We start from the raw sequence: 20,554 nt of genomic DNA, 5'->3' as shown, positions 1-20,554 counted from the left end.
CTTCATCAAAGGGCTGTCAGGCATCTGGAGTGCTTGGGTGAATGTGTCCTCTACTTTTTATGCACAGTTATTGCAGTGTAGATTGAGGAACTACAAAATACATTGAGTTTCTGGGAACTTTAGCCCAGCTCCTGTAATATTTATATAGACCTCCAGCTGCTCTAAAATGTTGTAGCACCACTAGCCACTCAGCTCAGCTGGGCTTGTCTGGGAGAGGAGGGGGAGGAGATGCTACAGTCACCAATTTCTCTGTCTGGAGTGTTCTTCAGTTCTGCTCAGTGCATTGTGTTGATCAATATCAGGACCCTTCTAATTATCAGTTCCTTTTGCCAGCTTCATTTTCCACCTAAGCTGTAAGTTGAAAGTAAATTTCTATTGAGACAAGACATAAGTTCCAGATCTCTATATATAATATTTTTAAAGAGAAAAGTGGACGTGTGCATGGAGCTTAGTCTGCCTTTCCAAATATCATTTTATGTAAATATATCAAAACCTGAATTCATATTTTTTCTAAAACTTTTTTTTTGGGCTGACATATATTTGCATTTGAATGTCAAGTGTATCTTCCAGTGATTGTTATTAATCTTAGCCTTTATAAGTTCTTCCATATTTTACAGTTTCCCATTAACAGGAGTATAATTTTTAATTATGTTTGGAAGTCAACAGTGCAGATTGCTGAGAGGAAACACTGAGCACTCTTCATTGCAGAAGCATTTTTTCCCCTGAAACCTTTTTTCTACAGACACAAAGAACTAAACTCTGGAGAAAAAACCAAAAAGCAGTTCTGCAGAAACTTAAAACAGCTTGCTTAGTCACAATATATGAAAAAAGAACCTCAGGAGATTCACTGACAGTGTGTCATATTGTCTTCACTGCTGTAGTTAGCTATGCCAAGAAATACCAATGACTGCTTGGATCTGTGAAGGATTTATGAACATTCTATTCCTGGTGTGAGAAGCAACTGCATCCTAAACCAAATTAACAGTCACTGGAAGGAAGAACATGCACAAATTGATGCAAAACAGTAGCCATGGATTTTGTTGTTTTGCTGAGTTCTGTTTGTTCCCAGCATGGGAACAAAATTTGTCAGAACCTGGTGATTTTGTGGATGGAGGGAAGCACAGATAATTCTGATGTGTAGGTGACCTGCAGTGCTGATGCAGTGTCAGTTCATTGCATGGCTCAGCCTGTGCTTTGGCATCATTGGCTGCTAAGGTTGTGCCCTGAGCCTGTCGTGCAGGACCAGTAGAGACTGCAAACTGAATCATTGAAACTTGAGTATGAAAAATTCTCAAGTAGTAGCAAAACAAATACAACAGTAACAAGGGATGTTGCTATATTCAGGGCAGTTTTTCAGAGGATAGTAGGAAAAAGCACACATCTGTAGGAAATCAGAGAGTTTCCAAGACATAAATCTGAAGTCCTTGGAGGCCAGGCAGACTTAGTGGAAGATGGTAGAAACTTTGAAAAGCTGACTCAGAAAGTTCTGGTTGTTGCTTGACAAATTTGCTGAAAATCAAGACAAATGAGGAGGAGTTTTATTTTCTTTCTACTGGAGAGAAAGAAACTGCAAAATATTTATAATGGGGGCGGGGGGGAAGGTCACTTTCTGTAACTTGTAAAATGGTGACTTGTTTTACAACAATTAATACCAATGAGTTTTTCTCTAATTAAGAGGGAAAAGAATGTATTTGTTTGTACATTATATGCAAAAGCAAATATTTTCATAGATATATGCTCCTTAAGAGTAAAAGGCTGCAGTAGTCCACAGTTATGCTGATCTTAATTGAGCCAAGTAAAAAGATGGGGAAGGAAGCCCAGATCATTGTGGAATATGTATCTAAAAGACTAACATCTCTTGGGTCTTCCATACATGGATGGAGTAGAACATAATGGTAGAACATAGAGCACCTGGCAGAGGAAAGTAAGGAAGGATGTTTTTTGTGTTGTCTGGTAGTCTTAACTTTCTTTCTAATGTCAGCAGCCATCCAGCCTACTATGCTAAGAGGATTAAGGTGTTGCAGGAAAAAAAAGAAATTGAGCAATTCAATTCACCTATAAGCAAGTGCTTATTCAGCCAAGTGATGTGTAAGAGGAACGTTTATTAATACATTGAAAAAGAAAAAAATTGCTATAATCCCTAGCCATAATTGGGGGGAAAATGAGCTTTGAGATACTATTTAATTTAAGCAAATAGAAATGCACAAAACCAAAACGAGCTAGCAAAACAAAACCTAACCAAAAAATCTACTAGCCAGCACCCCAAAAAACCTGTTCATTATGAATATTTCTCCTTCTGCTAATGTTATGAAAGGCATTGTTGATTAAAAGGCTTTCAGTTTCTGGATAATAAAAATGTGTGAAAGGTGTTAAATGTTGCTGCATTTTGCAGTGAACAGAAAGCTGGTGGTCTCCTCCTCTGCTGTTGCAGTTGCATTCTTGGGCAGATGAGCTGTGAAGCTCGGGGCACCCAAGGGGTCTGTCCCTGTGAGCAGGAGCTGCTGATCTGTCTGTGCTGGGAGAAGGCAGCTGCATGGCTGTCCTGCACTGTACACGTCTATCAGGCAGTGGGCGTTTGCTCCTGGGGTAAAGGCAAATTGCACTCAGCGTTTTGGGGGCTAAGTGAGCACTAATGAAGAGGAAATCTCCTGGCCTTACTTTGTACCACTTGTTTCTGTGAAGAGCAAGGGCCTGCTGCAACTTGATGAATATAAGTACGAATGCAGTGAGACATCTTTGACATCTTTGCCTATATCTGCCCCAAAACATGAGATCAGTAGAGCTTTGCTCGAAATATGCATTATCTTGACTGTAATTAATAGTGCTAATTTCCGTTCCACTTAATATTGCTTGTACCTGTCAGAGACAAATGATACAAAATTCTATTCAAACACATTAACCGAGCCAGATAAAAATCTTGGCAGAGTAGTGAACATGTGCACAGTGAATGCTCTGTATTGTGTTGGTTTTGTTTTACAGGTTCAAAAGCTCTCTAATTTCAAAAGCAACTTAAAATCTTCTGGTTTTGGACTAAGGATGTCTTATTTTGATTTGAAATATGTTTTGAACATAAATTGGCTCTAGTGAAATGTGGGGATTTGGTCATGATGTTCCTGGCTTTTTACATGCTGGATTCTGGTAAAACCAGCAGCCGGATTTCTTCATTTGGTGGAAAAGTCAGAAAAATTTTCTTACTTACCTAAGAATTTTGGAAAAGCCCCTTTGGGAGCTACACCATGCCTTCGTGGTCATGACTAAATCAGGTGCATAACAGCTTTTTGTGATACTCATAAATGGGAAGGTTTTTATTGTACTGGGTTTTTTTTCTCCATTTACTATCAAAACTGACCTTTCACATGCTAGATACTAGAAGCATTTTGATCAAGACCTGGAGATTTTCACTTCTTAGTGCTTTCAGAAAGCCAGGGGCCAGTTAGATACTTTATCTAGAGATAAGTGAATGAGGCAATGGATACAAAACAACCCAAAGCTTCCAGCTAAGCATGCAACATCAGAGATAATTTTGGAAGGGTTTTTGGGGGATTTTTATACAAAATCCTCAGTCATTCTCTTGTCTCAAGAGAAGTTTTATTTCTGAAGGAATTCTTTAAAATTACTCTATTTAATCACAGAGTTGGAGAGAGATTTGTTGGAGTTTTTAACATATATTGCTGTAAGGGAATTATGGTGATTTGTTCTTTAATACTGTAAATCTCAACAGATTGAACAGCTGTTTACATCCTCTCTCACTGTTATTGCATTCATTTGGCACTGCACCTAAGTGTGATAAAGCTTCAGTTTCCATCTGAACTTGTTTATGTTCTGTAAGGCAGGGTGTCAGCATTGTAGGGCTGCTGCTCTGTGCCTGGCATAATTGGTACTGAAGTTTATAGTATTATGTTTCCAGCTTAAAGAGGGGGGCTTTTTGTTAGGAGGATCTTTGTATTTCCTTTCTTCTCCAATCCCCTCATGTCCCTCCCTTCCTCAGACACTATATACCAAGAATAAGAAGTAGAATGAAAATTGGATATTCAGCAGGTGGCAAATACAGAAGCATGTTTTTATGTTCATCAAAAAAGAATCTATTGGGGAGCCAAGTCACTGACTTTTCCTTCTCATCCATCACAGGACTTCCAGTCAGAGCTGTGCTCTACTTCATGGTGAGCTTGCCTGTTGTGAGGAAGTTTGCAGACATGTCCTATGAGCACACACAAGACTCACTTGAACTCTGGAATGTTGGCCTTAGGTCCCTTACAATTAATCCACCTTTCACTAAAGGTTTTAGGTCTCACACTGCAGACCATGTGAGCTTTTTAAGATTGTTGCTTCCTGCTGAAGCCTCTACAGAATATTCCACAGTTGTGAGATTCACAGAGGACTAAATAAGGTTCTCCTTGGTCCAACTCTAACAGTGGTTTACATGTAGGTGTTGAGTGCAGTGTAGGGCTCATTGTGGAGGTCAGAGAGGAAGGCTGTGCTTAAACCAAGCTCCTGCTCTACCTCTTCCCTAAAACCCTCCAGGACAAGCATAACCACAGTGCCCTGCTGCTGTTAAGAGCAACTCAGAGATGCCAAGGCATGTCACGGGGGGTAGAGTCTGGGGAGAAAAGAAGGGTAAGAAGGTGGTGTGGGAGCCCTGCTATTTTAAGTGCTCTTGCCCGCAGAGGATCCATTAGGTTTGCAAAGAGCTGCTCAGAAGCACTTTGGCTGAGATGGCAGCATGGCTTTCTGATCCTTCTGTGGCTCAGAAGGGGCATATGTTCTGCTGTATTGGTCTTTGAGGCTTAATGCATATATTACATTTGTCAGTTGTGATGCCCTTTAGGGCTTTGTGGTTATAGGTTCATCAAGTAAGGCCTATTTTATTTAGCAATCAGCATTTTAATTGTGCGTAAACCTCTCTATCTGTAGTTCTATCTGCAGCAAGCATCTCTATGAAGAAGCTTAAGATGTCATAATATTTGAAAGAGAAAAATATGCATTTTTTGCTAGAACCTGTAATTTAGGCAGCAAAATAATTGGGTAGGAAGCATTTCTTATCTTTTGTTGAATATGATATGAAAGACAGTTACAGCTTTTCAAACCTGGCTAAAACTATGAATTATCCTAGAGTATTTGTGTGGATCTAATTTAGGCAGCTGTCAGGGAGAAATATTTTAGATTCTTTATATTGTCTTGCAGAGGTGCTATGGCTGTTTCCAAAAACTTTATTTTATTTTATTTTTGTTTTTTGTTTTTAATTGCATTAAATGAGGGGAACATATATAGCATAGTAAATACTGTGGAGATGTTTGGACCAATTTATTGGTTCCATGAAGAAATTATTTCTAATGGAGGGAAGGATAAGTTAGGATGGACTCATTCTTACAGCATCCTTGAGAGAGATATACCAGAAACTGGAGGAGATCTGTTGCTTCAAATGTTGGTGTACCTTTCAGGTTACTGTGGGAATTATTCTTTACATTACAGGAGCACTGGGGGGTATGGGTGTGAAAATTTTATTTAATCTTCTTTTTCATTAAAGGATATATCCAAAAATAATTTTTTACCTAGTCTGATTCTCAGTCTGGGGCTTTAACATTCTGCCTAGTGTCTGTTTTCTTCCTTTGACACTCACCTATTTTATTTTGGATGAGTTTGGTATGATGGTTTGCCTGAGCTGAGCTGCTCCACCTGATGGTGGAAACAAGAACATGCCTTTTCTCAGGCAGTGAGATTTATTGAAAAACTGTGATCTAGGGGAAGCATTTAGTGCTGTAAATGTATGATGTGCACTGCCTTACATGAATTCTAAGCTGTTCATATATTTTTTACTTCACTGGTATTAAATATATACACTTAACATAGCACAAAGTGCTGTGTACAGACCTTTGTTTTGCTTTTTCTTTCTTTCAGACACCCTGGCTGTGGAATACGAGGCAGTGCTGGAGTGGGTATCCATATCAGGTAAAAGTTACAGTGCTGTCTAAAAACAAGCATGACATTTCTGCAGAGCTCTGTTTTTATTATGGTGGAGCTTTGTTTCAGTATGTTCGTGTGAATGGGCTACTCAGCATTTTATAACATTACTAGATTCTTCTCATCTTGCTGGAGTTCAAGATGGGAAAGATGAATATAGCTCAATTCCACACATTAAATTCCAAAAGCTCCAGAGAATTTTATTTTATTTTTTTCTTTCCAAATGTTAGTATGTCCCCAGAAAATGGTTAAATTCTTCAAAAGTACACATTTCTGTTTTAGAGAGCCCTGCTCAAAGCCCACATTTTCATCATGAGCTGATGATATTATATACTGGCATTAATTTATTTTTTCTAGTCTACTGTAGCATTGTTGTTTTTGCTATGCTTTAAACCCACATTATGGATATATAGCAAGATGTTTCAAGTAAACTTTCAAAACATACTTAGGAATACTCAGAATTTGGTTTGCTCTGGGTTCCAAATGAGCAACATAATTTTTGGATTACAGTATTGTCAGGGCTAAAACATTAGAAGAGAGTATGTCAGGGAACTTTATTTTTCCAGAGGCATTAAAGTTTGAAAGAGGCAACCATAATATTGTTTTTTTTTTTTACATAGGATGCTTATGTATAATTCAATAATCCCCTGTGATTAAACACAGACTATAGACTATAGACTGCAGCTGTCTGTAATGTCAATTAAACTCTATTAACCTTTTCTCATCTCCATCTTTCAGCCACTGATGCCTGACCTTCATTACTACTACATGGTTGAATTGTCATTCTACTGGTCCTTAATGTTTTCTCAATTCATTGATGTTAAAAGAAAGGTAAGAAGAATGAGATTAAAAGCACCAAAAGCTTTAAGCTTTAACATATCCTTCTTTACTGGAGGAATACTTGTATTAAATGTACAATGAACTGTAAATACAGTTGTTTCTAGTGTTCAGCTCTTGCAGATATTAATCACTGAGAAACTGGTATTGTCTTCCTCTGTTCCTTGTTTACTATAATGAGAGGTTTTTCTGCACATGGAAAGAGGATCCTGGAGAAAATATCGAAGGGCAAATAGCAGAAGCCAAAAGAACCTTCTGCTTTCATGCAGTGACTTGAATGGAATTGAACAGGTAGTGTCTGGTAGATGTACTGTTTCTTCTAAGAGTTAAACAATTAAATGCCAAGAAAAGAGTAAGACTGCCTCATAAGGGTTCACAGTATAAATTTACAATATCACTTTGTGAGATCAATGCAGGCTTTCAGGTTTTTTTCTACAAAAGGACAGCAAAAACATTTAATACTAAAAAGTGATATTTAAATTTTACTCTTGCAGTCATGCAAGTGACCTTTGCTATTAGAAGATTGTTAATGAAAAAAAACAAGACTCTGTCCAAATAGAAATATTTTTCCAGAATTAGTTGCAATCTGCTCCATATTCCAAGTCTCTCCTCTGAGGAGTATCTTAGTCCATAGCAGAACAAACAGCACAACAGTAACTCTGTAATAACAGTCAATTGAGCTATTCTTGCAGGGGCTTTAATGTTTCAAAATATTTTTTTTTTTAATTTGTAAGGATTTTGTAATATCTGTATGGCCTTCCCTCAGCTGTCATTTAAATAAATTATTGTAGGCTATGCTAATGTAAAAATTCCTGTTTATTAGAATTTTAGCAGGACCATAGCTCTTAAAAGACTAAATGAAGGATGGATTAGGACCTGAATAAACTTACATGGTTGTTAGAACCACAGTGTATTCCTGGCAGTCCTATGCCAGAGCTACCTGTATAGAAACACACTCTTCTATTGGGATTTCCAGGTTATTCCAGAGGTAGAAATCTCAAGAAAGCATCCACACAATTTAAATCCATATGAGAGGATAAATTGTAAATTAAACAACCTATTTACAATGAATACTTATGATGAATATAAATCGCTTGCTTGCATTGTCTGTTGATGCTAAACATTCTGAGCTTGAAGTGGGTGTAACTTCCCTGTTTCACAAACCAAGATAGAGAGAAACAATGCTCAAGGGAGCTGTATGATGTGGAGATGAATTTAAATCAAGAGTAATATTGACTAATATATTAAGCTGCAGGGGCCAGATCTGTTTCTTAGTTATATATAAATGAGTTGTTATTGAAAAACTTTAGGGCAACCTGCTGTGGAAATAGGATGGGACACGGAGGTGGGGAAGTGGATCACTAACAGCCAAGAGCACCCAGCCCCAGCTCTGCAATGCTTGAGCCCAGAGCACCAGATCCAAGTGGTGTCTCAAGCACCTGCTGTGTCTGAGAAAGTGCAGTGTCCAGCAGAGAGCAGGAGCACAACATCTGCAGTGCAGTAATAGCAAGTCAAAAACCTTTCATTATCTTGACAGAGAAACAAGTTCTTGCAACACCATAGTAGTTCTCTCTTAAAAGAAGGCTTCATTTAAAAAAAATATGGAAACCTTGTAATACACCCAATATGCAGTGTGTGGAATGGTGCCCATATGAAATAGGGATCTGTTTAACAGGAAGCAGGAAATTTGCCAGCTAATATCAGATGCTATTGTAATATTTCACAATTGACATGTATGGAGTAGATTAACAGGTCTCAACCTGAGTAAGTTGTTGATGTTTTCATGTTACAGTGAAAGGAATATTTTTATCTAAGTTTTGGTTATCATTTTAGATACTTTAAATTCAGCAGCAGTGGCTGCATTGTATTCTGGGATGGTCAGAAGTGCCCAATCAGTCTTGTGCACTGCAGGCATTCAGCCAAGTGCTTTTTTCCATGTAGTTGGGTTTCTCTGAAGGGAGAGGTGCAGTGTGTCCTTGCTGAAGCAGCAGCCCTCAGCACTGGCCTAACTCCAGCACTGGTTTTTTACTTGCTATTTTCCATCTCCATTTTATTCTTCCCTAATAGCAAACTGATGACTTCAAAAATTACTTCCAGGGTTTTTTTGACTTTCAAATACTTGTTAATCTTTATTTAGGTGTTACAAATTCCACCAGATTGTCTTTGCCTGACTGGAGGTGTGAGCAAACTTGACTGCTTCACAAACCTACTATTGGCATTAAGTCAGTGAACTGTGTATCAACTTCTACAGTTTTATAATGCCATGCTTTTAGCTTCATAAATATCTGCTTTGTTGCTGTAATGATATTCTCCCTTAAGAGTGTTCATTTTCAAATACTGGAACCTAGTATGAATTGGTGTTTTATCATCTTTTTCCAGTTTCCCATACTTCTGTTTTGTAAAACACTTAAAAAAAGAATTAGGGAATTTGGTTAGTTTCACCAGTACCTGATGAAACTTAAGAGCAGTAAGGTTTATTTGCATGCTTCCTGGATACCTAATGTATTTTTGATAGAAAAATATTTGACAGGTACATTTAAAGGAATGTATAAAATGTCTACACTGTGTTTTAACAGGTTTGTAAAAGGTCTAGGAGACCTTTCTGTGTATTCACACCTTTTATGTCCAAGCATTTGGCAATTCCTGGAGCTTCTGTGGCTTTATTTTTTTTTTTCTTTTTTGAATGACAGTTCACTCATTCCAAGAATAAAATGTTCTGTAGCTGCTAATTTTCTTGAATACTGAGTTTTGATTCTAGAAAATTACATTATATTTGGCTAAATTTGGATACTAGATTTCTTTCTTCAAAGACACTTTTCTTGGTAAAGAAAGGCACAGAACTGATTTTTTTGTTTCAGTGGAAGCAGTTTAGATTGCATATATTTTGCAGATCTTTCCCTTTCCTTGTTGATGTGTAATATAAACCATGAAGATGTTATTTTGCCCTTCAGTGGCACTAATGCTCAATGGCCAGTTGACAGTTCAGTCAGTGAGTGTGACATGTTAAACATATGTGGGTGACAGAGGCCTTAATTCTGGAGGGCTGGATATAATATAAATGGATACAAATATAATGCTGGATTTAAGTAACAGAATTTTTTAATATAAGTACAGAATATCAGTTTGCTTCATTGTTTTTTTTTTTTTGTTTTTGTGTCTTTTCCTTGCTTCTGCTGCTCTAGGATTTTGGAATCATGTTTACACATCACATTGTAGCAGTCACCTTGATTACCTTCTCATATATAACCAATTTGACACGAGTGGGAACCTTGATCTTATGTCTCCATGACGTGGCTGATATTGTCCTAGAGGTGAGATAATTCTTATGTCATCCTGTCAGCAGGTAGAATCTTTTTGCTGTGCAGAACAAGTGTTTCCTAAGCCAGTTCAAGGTGGTAATGGTGATTAATATGGTGTATTTCCTTGCTTAAATATCTTGCACTGGTAGCAGCACTTGCTTCTGATTTCAGGCTGGTTTATCCCTTGATATGTTGCTTGTACAGAGCAGAGGCTGGTAATGCATTGCATGCCAGAGAGGGTTACTTGCAATACTTGTTAAATATAACGTGGTAAAATCAAAAGCTGAAGTTGCAAAATCTGGGAAGTGGTGAAAGTGGGTCACTTGGGTCTTAAACCATGACAGCAATAACCCTGTCTCCAAAAGAATCAAGGTTTCATGGTGTGTTTCTGCTCTGCTTTGCTGGGCAGAGGATGTTGGACAATGCAGTGGCTTATTTGGGCGTGGCCAGTGAGCTCACCTCTGATTTTCCAGGCTCCCATGCCTCTGGATCCCAGTACCAACACTAAGCAGTTGTGTTTGGAGAAGAAAGGATGATTGAAATTCTTTTAAGGCAATATGATCTGCAACTTCCATCGTGGCAACTTAGAGATGTTGTCATCCTTTTTCTGCATCCGTTACTGGGTAGCTCTGGGTCATCCTGGAATTTGGCTGTCTCTGAACTCTCCTCCAAAGTTAATAACTATTTTGTCTGAAATTATTTTTTATTCAAGTATCTGCAAGGATACCTGTTATGCAAGAATATAGACTCACTGCATGAGTCACCTATTGCAAAACCAAGATTCTGCCATTCTGATTCAGTAGTGCTGTAAATATGGTTTTATTTTTTAATCTTTTATAATACAGAAGGCACATGCTGCCTGAGATAAAAATCAAAAGAGAATGTGGATTTTTTGTGATAAAAATAATTACATCTTTGCAAGTTTGTTTTTCTGTTTTAGCAATGTGTATAGCTGGCTGTGACTTCACCTAAACTTTCTTCATTCCTCTTTTCTCACCACCAGAAAGAAGTGCTTAAAGATGTTTATTCTAGATCAGACCAGTGTCTGTAGAACTATAAAAACACTGGAGAGCAGCTGTACTAGGCTAGCTAAAACTTCACCCTCTGTCCATTTACTAAGACAAAGAGGAATTAATTGTTGGCATTCTCACTGGAGTTGCAAACATTGACCAGATATGCTTCCTCATGGGCACATACTTAAGTGGCCTTTCTAGTCAGTTCTTCAATCTGGTTTGACTGGAATTTCTGCCAGGGCAGTGGGTCACAACTCTGGTGCCTTATAAGAGAAGATGGACTCTTGCATACTCCTGACATTACTGAGGGGAAAGTCAGTGCAGAGGAAGAAAACTGCCAAACTGGAAAAAAGAAGTTGGTTAAATAGCTTGTCATGATGGGTCAGTTGTCCCCCTGACCTGTGTTACCTATTACATATTTGTAAAAATGAAAAGCTGTTTCTGGAGGCCACTAGACTCTTTCCATCTACCATTTCATAGTGAAACACATCCATTGGAAAGCTGGAAAGCAGCATTTTTTGTTATTCTCATTGCAAAATCTGGTGTGCATTGGTGAGAGTACTGGAGGTAAGATTTTTTCCACAGGTCTTAAAGTATCTGGAAGTATGGAAGAGCCATAGTACTATTTTCAGGAATATGTAGTGCTATGTTACTCAGTTGTTGTCACAGTTTTTAAACTCAGAAAATTGTGTTCTATTGTCTTAGGTGGCTAAATTCCATCCAACAACAACATATTCACTCCTCTTTTTTTTTGTGGTCTTTCTTTACCACTATAATTTGTAGAATTATTATTGCTTGTTATTTGAGAACCAGTGTCCCAATAGTTGTATTATTTTTGAGAAATGACACGATACTACTACAAGTTGCTATTGTAATATCAGCTTGGTGCCCTATGAAACCAGTTTTTTAGACTGCCACCATGGAAATACATCCAGAATTCCTGGACTGATTTTTCTGTCATCTGAAAAGCAAGGAAGTTAGTAATGCTTCTTCTTTGTATGTTGGCACCAAAGTGTTCTCTTTTCCTTGAAACTAGGCTGTGAGTACAAACTACTGGGGAATTCATTTGTGTCCTCTAGAAAATAGAGTTGACTCAGAAGGGTTATGTTTTCCTCACAGCATTGGTGGCTTTCCTTATGTTCTTGGAGCTTCCTGACTTGGTTTCTTTAGTGAGAAATATTCTTTATGTTCAGGTTTTTAGTGGGAACATTGCAGAAATTGGGTAACATCCAAAAGTGTGGGTTTGGTTTTGGCATCCAGATTATCTGTTTCTCTGTTTTGAATTCTGCATTCAGAATCATATTCTGTATGCATAGTTGTGGTAATTTTGCTCCCTCTTAGTACTCTGGAAAACCTGCACAAGTATCTTGTGGGATATTGGGAGCTGGATGCAGGTCACCTCAGAACAGAGCTTTGAATGGACTCCCAGTGACTTAAGTGGACTCTCTGGATACATTTGACAGAAAGTGTGAAGAAAGATTGTGCCTATCTCAAAGCAGATGTTATTTTAAAATAATTAACTGCACATATTAACACTGTGGAAGCAGCACACACATCTTAAAACAAGCTTCCTTCTCTATATACCATGTTCTTCTGGGAGAAAAAGATAAAGAAACTTCTGAGAAGATCAGTGTTTTAATGAGCAGTTTCAGAGAAGAGTAATGAATTAGTGAGTCCTTCACTGGGAAGGAGTCAGAAGACTGCATGAAAAAAAGTGAGAAAAACATGTAAATATAAGCATAAGGCAACAAGTTGGAAAGCAGGAGCTGAAAAGAGAGCCTTGGAAAGAGACTTGAAAGGGAGGATTGTAATCTTTGAGGTGGAAACTATTCTGTATAGGCAGAAAAGGAAGAAGAGATGCTTTAAAAAAAGGTGGTGTATGGGGTGTGCTGGAGGAATTGAGACAAAGTTTATGTATAGCTGCTACTAGAAGGTCAGAGAGTGTGGGGTACATGGAAGGTAGATGGATGCTGAAAATACAAAGGTGAGACACAAGCAGGTGTAAAGTTTGGAGACAAAGACACTACAAACACACTGGGGTTCAATAAAAGGTTTAGAAGGGTTTTGCGAATCTGAAATTGTAGAATCTCAAAAATGAAATTGAATGCGAAATAAATAAATTAAATACATACTCTAGTTTTATGAAGTCTGATTTCTTTTTTTCCAAAGAGGATATTTTCCAGCTGCTTGGTGGAGGGAGTTCAAAGATCGCTGTGAGGTGGCCCAGTGAAAATGTTATGATTTCATTAAAATTTGATTTCTTTTTCTTACAGCTTATACACAGTACAAGAGAACTCAGTTGTCCTCATGGAAGTAAAAAGACATCTTTTTCTTTTGCAGGCTGCCAAAATGGCAAACTATTGCAAGTGTCAAAAACTGAGTGACCTTCTGTTCCTTACATTTGCCGTTGTCTTCATTGTCAGTAGGCTTGGCATATATCCCTTATGGTGAGTAAGGACATTGTTTCCTTCAAACACTAGGGACCAAACAAATTAGGAAGTAACAATGTTATAATTGAACATGATTCATTGCCATTACTCTGTTTCCCAAAGCACCAGGGAGAATTTCAGACATAACCAGGTGCTGAAATAGCCTATTTGCTAGAGTGCCATTTTGTTTACTGTGTGTGAGATTAGAAACATCTGGGGCTTCTGCTGGTTTTAAGGTAGAAGTGGGTTGGAGACAGCATAGCTTCAGACTAGCAGATGGCTGGCTGTGTTGGCAAGAAATGAAAGGAAAATGAAAATTATTAGTCACCAAAAAAACCGACCAGCAGCTAAGCTTGAAGCTAGGATATTCTCAATAGCTTTCAGTACATGCTTCAAGAACACTTGCAGCTTAAAGAAAAGCACAGTGGAATCAGTAAAGTCTGACCTGCTGAAATTGGTATAAGGATGTTATTGCCATGCAATTACAGATTGCAGTACTGCAGGCTACTCCTTTTCCCCCTCTGCTTTGAGCTGGGGTTCCTGGGGCAGCTGTGTAACACATGTCTAGGTGGTTTCACAGCTCTTACTGTAATCTCATGTGTTCCCAGACAGTCAGCTGCTTGCATGTGCTCACACTGTCTTGTAGGCACACAGACATGCATGCACACAGATTGAACATAAATGTTTGAGTCTTTAGCTAGGATCTCTTTCATCCAGAGGGCAGGTGGCTATTTAGGCAACACTTGGATGTTCTTCATGGTAAAAATGTGTTGAAGTTTTTCTGCAACCTCTTCATTTTATATGAAGAGGGCTAAGAGAAGGTGTTTGCCTTGGCTCTTTTCTATTCTTAATCCTTTCTTTCTTATAAACAGAACTAGTACAGATATGTATATTTCTAGGAAAGTAAAAGAGGTCTTGCATCAGAAGATAACAATGACAGTTTTGTTCTTGGGAAGCACCAAGAATGCCAGAAATTGTACCCTTTGCAGAGTTTAGATTACCACCGAGCTCCTTATTCAGATATACAGAGGGTTTACAGATGCCAATGTCAACCTCCCTGCTACAGTTTCTTTTCCAAACCTTTCAACTGATATCTCTTTGTGATTTTGTTAATGCAAACAGGGTAAGACCAAGATACTCTTAGGGAGCTGTGTCATCAGCTCTTCTTAATCCTACAACATAAAAGTCTCATTTAGCAATTGATGACTCCAAAGATGTTATCATAATGCCTGGTCCCTACTGTGATTTGAGTTGATGAACAAACATGACAAAACATGAAAATGGATAGACTCACAAACTACATGTGTAGAAACACTTATTTTCTTCAAGGAGCAATTTTTTCTTTCTTAAGCAGTTTTGCTTCACTTCCTCAGTCCTTCCTTGAAGCCAGCTGGGCCGTTCACTGAATTTCTGTAAATGGAATATGCTAGTTTTCTACTTCCATAATCTTAGATAGGAAAAATGGTGGCATTTCTGCTCATAGGATTTCACCTCTCCCTTGATTTCTGTTTTATACTGAGGAATGGAGGAAGGATCCAATTTCAGCAGTGTATTTCTACCACTGGAGACTGCAGTACATGACTGTGCTTCAGGGAAGGCTCAGTCAGATGAGGACTGCATGGGTTTGGAAAGGGGAAATCATACTTGGCCAACCTGATAACCTATGATGAAATTACTGGCTTGTAATTACATTATTACTGGATGATTGGGCAGAGTGCACCCTCAGCAAGTTTGTTCATGTTTCCAACCTGTGAGGAATGACTGATACACCACAGGGATGTGCTGCCATCCAAAGGGAAGGAACCTCAACAGGCTGGAGATAGAGCCAACAGGAACCTCAGAAGTTCAGCAAAAGCAGTGCAGAGCCCTGCACCAGTATTTTCTGAGGGCTGGTCACCAGGAAAGCAGCCTTGCACAGAGGAACTGGGGTTCCAGTGGACACCAAGGTGAACATGAGCCAGTTCTGTGCCCTTGTGGTAACAAAGGCTGGTGGTACCCTGGGCTGCATTAGGGGGGTGTGGGCAGCAGGCTGACAGTGACTCTGCCTTTCTACCAGCCTGGTGAGGCCACGTGCAGAGCACTGTGTCCAGTTCTGGGCCCTGGTATCAGGGAGGCACAAAGCTACTGGAGACAGACCAGCAAACAGTCACCAAGATTGATCAGGGGACTGGAGCACTTCTCACATGAGGAAAGGTTGAGACTGGCAGGACTTTTTAGCACAGAAAAGAGAAAGCTCAAAATGTGTATTATCAGTATAGAAATGCATGAAGGGAGAGTGTAAGGAAAACTGAGCCAGGGATTTTCCATTGACAGGATTGCAGCAGCTGACAGTGCTGTGTACTCCCTGTCACAGCCAGAGTGACTGATGATCCCTCTGCCTTTTCATGGTTTAACCCCAGCTGCCAACAAAGCCTCACGAAGCTGCTCTTTCACTTCCCACCAGTGAGATGGGGGAGAGAATCAGGAGGGTAGAAGTGAGACAACTCATGAGCTGAAATAAAACCAGTTCAGTAGGTTAAGGCAATAAGTGTGCACACAAGCAAAATCAAACAAGGCTTTCATCCACTTCTTCCTGTGGGCTGGCAGGTAGGTGTTCATCCATCTCCAGGACAGCAGGGCTCTCTATGTGTAATGGTGACCTGGGAAACACCATACAGTGTGGAGTGTCCCTGGGGGCAGCTGTCCCAGCTGTGTCCCCTTCTAATGCCTTGTGCACCTCCATTCTGTTCACTGAGGGCTGTGTGAGCAGCAGAAAATGCTTTTGCTCTGTGTGATCACTGCTCAGCAAGAACAGAAACATCCTGGAATTACCAACACTGTTTCCAGCAAAATCCAGAATAGAGCCCTGCACTATCTACCATGAAGAAAACTACATTTGTGCCAGCTCAAACCAGCGTATCCCTTAATCAATGAAAAATACATTTATTTATTTGAATATGCAAATAGTTTAATGTGTTATATATGATCTTTAATTTTTTAAGACCATTTTATTTCCAATTAAGACCAAAGCCTTGATGTATGTATTCCTAATGGTTACCCTTAGATACAGCCAGAGGCAGTTTCATTGTTCTCAGCTGTACTGTAGGCAATGCATGTGGGAGTCAGATTTAGGAGGGATGAACCATGGGATACATGAGCTTGTGTCTCCCAAATCCTTTTCCTCTATGAAACAGCAATTCTGAATCTTCAACCCTGCAAGTTTGCATGTCAGCAAAGATGACTCACTGGAGTGGCAGCAGGCCAGGAAGTATAGTTCTGCTCTCCTTTGCTGGAAGTTTAAAACAGCAAAATTTGGTGCCTGATTAATATTACATAAATATGCAAATTCTTCTAGCATGAAAGCTGTGAGGTATAAAATCGTGTGCATGTACTGTTAAAGCAAGGATGTAATTTATAAGAAAACTTCCCCCGTGCAGGAAGGTGAATACCCCAGACAGGCTTCCAGAGAGGTCACTTCCGAAGCACTGCTGGGCTCTTGTGCTGCCACTTGCACAAGTGCCATTTAATTTTGCATAAAGGTGACAGTAAAGAATTCAGAATGTAGCAAATGTTGTTGTTTGAAGGATGTTTAACAGCGGGGCTAAGACAAAAGGATCTGGCAATTAGGTACGTATTTAGCAGTCTTTCTGCAGGCATCTGGAGTTCATTTCAGCAATAATTCAAAAACCCCAGGATACTTTCTGCCTCCTGCTGCTAAGTGAATGTAGGAGTAAAGCTGCTATTTTCACTGACAAGACATTTTGCTTGTGAAATTCTCCCACTTGTACATAATCACTGTTCTAGCAAATTACAACATAGAACACAACTCTCCATGAGTCAGGGGGAGCATGTTGCCTTCTCAGGTGATACAGGATTGTAGGAAGAATGAAAGCAATCTCAACCAAAAAATTAATATAAAATATGTGAGCCCTTGGCTAGTCTAATCAGACTTGATAAAGCAGTTACTTCAAATTCTCACTTTATATTTATTTACCAGGTTAAGGCACCAAGCCAGTTAAATTCAGGCTCTTTAAAATTGCTCTGACTTGTTACTAGCATGCAGTTTTCCTGAGTTTTTCACTTGTTTTGATTAATTTTATAATGAGTTATATTGTCTGGGAGGTAAAAACCTGTGTTTCAGGGAAGTGTTGCTGACAAGTACTGCTATCAAAAGGTGAGGACACAAGAAGCAGCCTTGGCATTCATGTGACTTGAGAGTCTTAGCATGGACATATTACATGAATGCTCTGAAAAATGTAAAATAGTGCCTTAACGGTGCAGATTTAAATGATTGAAGCAGATTTCAAAGGACAGAGGTTATATTCTGCATATGCTGTCCCCCAAGTTCTCAAATTTGCTATATTCCAGGTGGTCTGTATTATGTATGCCCTTCTGTTCTTGATCTCTTCATACACTGTCAGTGTCCAGAGTATTGTATCACATTAAAAGCTGTGAAGATGGACAGTCAACCACTTTGATTATAGTCTTGTATTGGCTTTGGTATAGTCTTGTTTGATGCCATCTTAGCTGGATCTTCTATTTGTGAGTCTGTCTGGAAATATTCTGGGGAAAAAAATGGAAAAAATAATTCTCACTGTTAAAATTCAAAGCTGTTCCAGGTGTGTGTCTCCTCATCTAAATGCTAAATGAGGTTTTGGTGCCAATGTACCTTATGTATGTATGGGTCAGCCAATCTTCAGAAAAACAACTTTGTTCCTTGCTATTCTTTCATTTTTAAAGCTTGTTCATGACTGTACACACAGCCTGGCTCATGGCTGATATCTAATTGCCTTTACGTGGCAGTGAGTATCTGCATGAACCAGACAAGCCTGGTGTGATTCTACAATTAACAATTCTACAATTAACTTCCCTTCTGGTGAGCTGTAATGAACCTTAGTTACTTGTTACCAGACTTGCAGTCATCTCTGCATGACTGGCAGAGCAGCTCCTCCTGAGTTCCACCATTGGCTGAGCACTAGTGTGGGACATAGCCCTGTCCCTAATTTATCCTGGAATCAGCTTCTCTCTGAGCAAATGGGGTAGTGCAGAACCCTCATGAGAAGCAGCTACTACAAAGATTTGCTGACCCTCTCTTTTTCCTGGTTTTTGTTCTTTAGCTGATATTGACTGGGTTTGTACAGCTCTTATCAAGCAGTGAAGTTGAACTGTTGTCTTTCATGCTGGTTTTCTTTCCTGGCACATTTTCTCCTGAATGGTCCTTGGAGTACTTGTATTGTGTGGACCCCAGCAGAATCACCCTGCTTCACTCCTCTGAGCATACCGGTAAAACAGAAAGCTCCAACCTACCCTTAGAATCACCCTACAGTGCCAAAGCAATATGCAGGCAGTAGTCAGAGCAAGAACCTGGTTAGGTACTTCACATAGTAGGAATTCAGGTAGCCAGATGAATCCCAGGTGCCCAGACCTTGTCTGCACCCTGAATTAACATAGTTGTTTTGCAATGATTTTAGTTACTCTTGTTGGATTGTAAATCTTTCTAGCCTAGCTAGCATAATAAAATAACTTTTTTATAAAATAATATCTTCTGACACTGTCTCAAGCTCATTTTGCTCAGAATATTGTCTAAACCAGAGCACAATCATAAGTTGTTTGTGGGTAGCAGATACCAAAATAATAAATTATGATTTTGATACTTGATTCCTAATGCTATTCATACTGTCATGGAGTGGATGCTATAGAACTAGCAAAAATTATCTGATGTGCTTACATTTCAGTCTGTTTGTAGTTTCAGCAGGCAATTTATAATCAATCAGTTTATCAAGAGCATTTAATAGCAAGGTTTTGGCAAAATAACAATAGTATATTCAAAGAATTAATAGAATTCAATTTATGGGTTAAAAAGAAGGTTTAATTAACTAAGTTTCTATAAATTTACTCACAACTTTTGTCTTAGCTCTTTAGCAGAGTGTATATAATGTCATCCCATCTGGTTCTGACAAAACATTGTCAGATGTTATCCTTTCCAATGCCTAGTTATTTTATTTCCTCAATTTTTTTACAGCATTTGTGAACTCAGGCCTCTGGAGTTTTCCAAGAAACAAGGATGAAATCTTTGGAGTACCAGCTTAACACTGATCAGCTATTTACAGGGAAGCTATAAGAAATTGAAAGGTTAGAGGTGTCATTCACCATTATGGGCTTCCAGTGTGAATAACAAAAAGTGGCATTTGCTCAGTGTTGCTGTTTTTAAAATTTTCATGTGATCCCAGCAGGAAAAAAATATATAAAAAAAATTTCATCAGACTTCCAAAACTATTCTTATCCTAATTTTTAGTTTCTACAGACGTTACTTTGTGGCTATAATAATGCTTTCTGTTTCAAGGATAGTCTACTCGCTTGTGTTCTTACTTCTTTTTTTATTAAGAAAACTGTCCAGTCTAAAACCTGTGCTCCAGTTGGAAACAGGACAGATACCTGTGCAGTGGCACTTGCATGCTCAGAATTATTCTGGCAAGCATAAATGTATCAGGGCAAGAGAAGCAGCATGGGTGTTTTTTTGTGGCCAGACATCTTAGCCACTTGAAATCAGCTCGGGTAGCTTGTGCAAACATTCTGCCTCTTCTCTCTTCTCTTTTAGAGATATTTTTAGCACCAGGGTTTGCTGTTACTGGCACATATTTTGTGGTGCTACAGAGTCAATACAAAAGCAGAACAATGCTACTGCAAGCTTCTGATGTGTGTGGGATGTAAAAATCATAGCTCTGCAAAAGCAGGAGAGTAAGTTAACTTAGCAGCTTGAAATAGTAAATGACTTTTGAACACCATGATCAACAGCCATGATGGAGTTGGTACCTCATTTGTGTTCAGCTAGGAGGAAGTCACTGGGGCTGAACACCCTGGGAGAAACCCAGCCCCCATGTCAATGAGCACATTCTATAGGTTTCATCAGTATTGCACAATGGCAGAGTTTGACCCATATTGTCTCTGAAAGTATAAAGTATCAGTAATTATTAAGAAAATGGGATTAAACTGAAAACTGTTTAGGGATGATTTCACAGACATTGATGTGGCATATAGG

The 20,554-nt window shown here is 38.9% G+C and overlaps 1 protein-coding gene across 2 annotated transcripts in view; it reads left to right on the top strand.

The window, feature by feature from the left end:
* CERS6 (ceramide synthase 6) overlaps window positions 1-20,554 on the top strand; it is an 88,473-nt gene that overhangs the window by 52,478 nt on the left and 15,441 nt on the right. For both annotated transcript variants that reach the window (XM_079311822.1, XM_079311823.1), the window contains exons 5-8: window positions 5,896-5,946; window positions 6,697-6,789; window positions 9,978-10,106; window positions 13,448-13,554. In XM_079311822.1, coding sequence (XP_079167948.1) covers window positions 5,896-5,946; window positions 6,697-6,789; window positions 9,978-10,106; window positions 13,448-13,554 — 380 coding nt within the window. The remainder of the gene's footprint in view (window positions 1-5,895; window positions 5,947-6,696; window positions 6,790-9,977; window positions 10,107-13,447; window positions 13,555-20,554) is intronic.

The sequence above is a fragment of the Erithacus rubecula genome (assembly GCF_903797595.1).
Source record: "Erithacus rubecula genome assembly, chromosome: 8".
In the NCBI taxonomy this organism is placed as follows: Eukaryota; Metazoa; Chordata; class Aves; order Passeriformes; family Muscicapidae; genus Erithacus; species Erithacus rubecula.
Note: the sequence above shows the minus strand (reverse complement) of the source record. Positions and strands in the feature narration are given on the sequence as shown.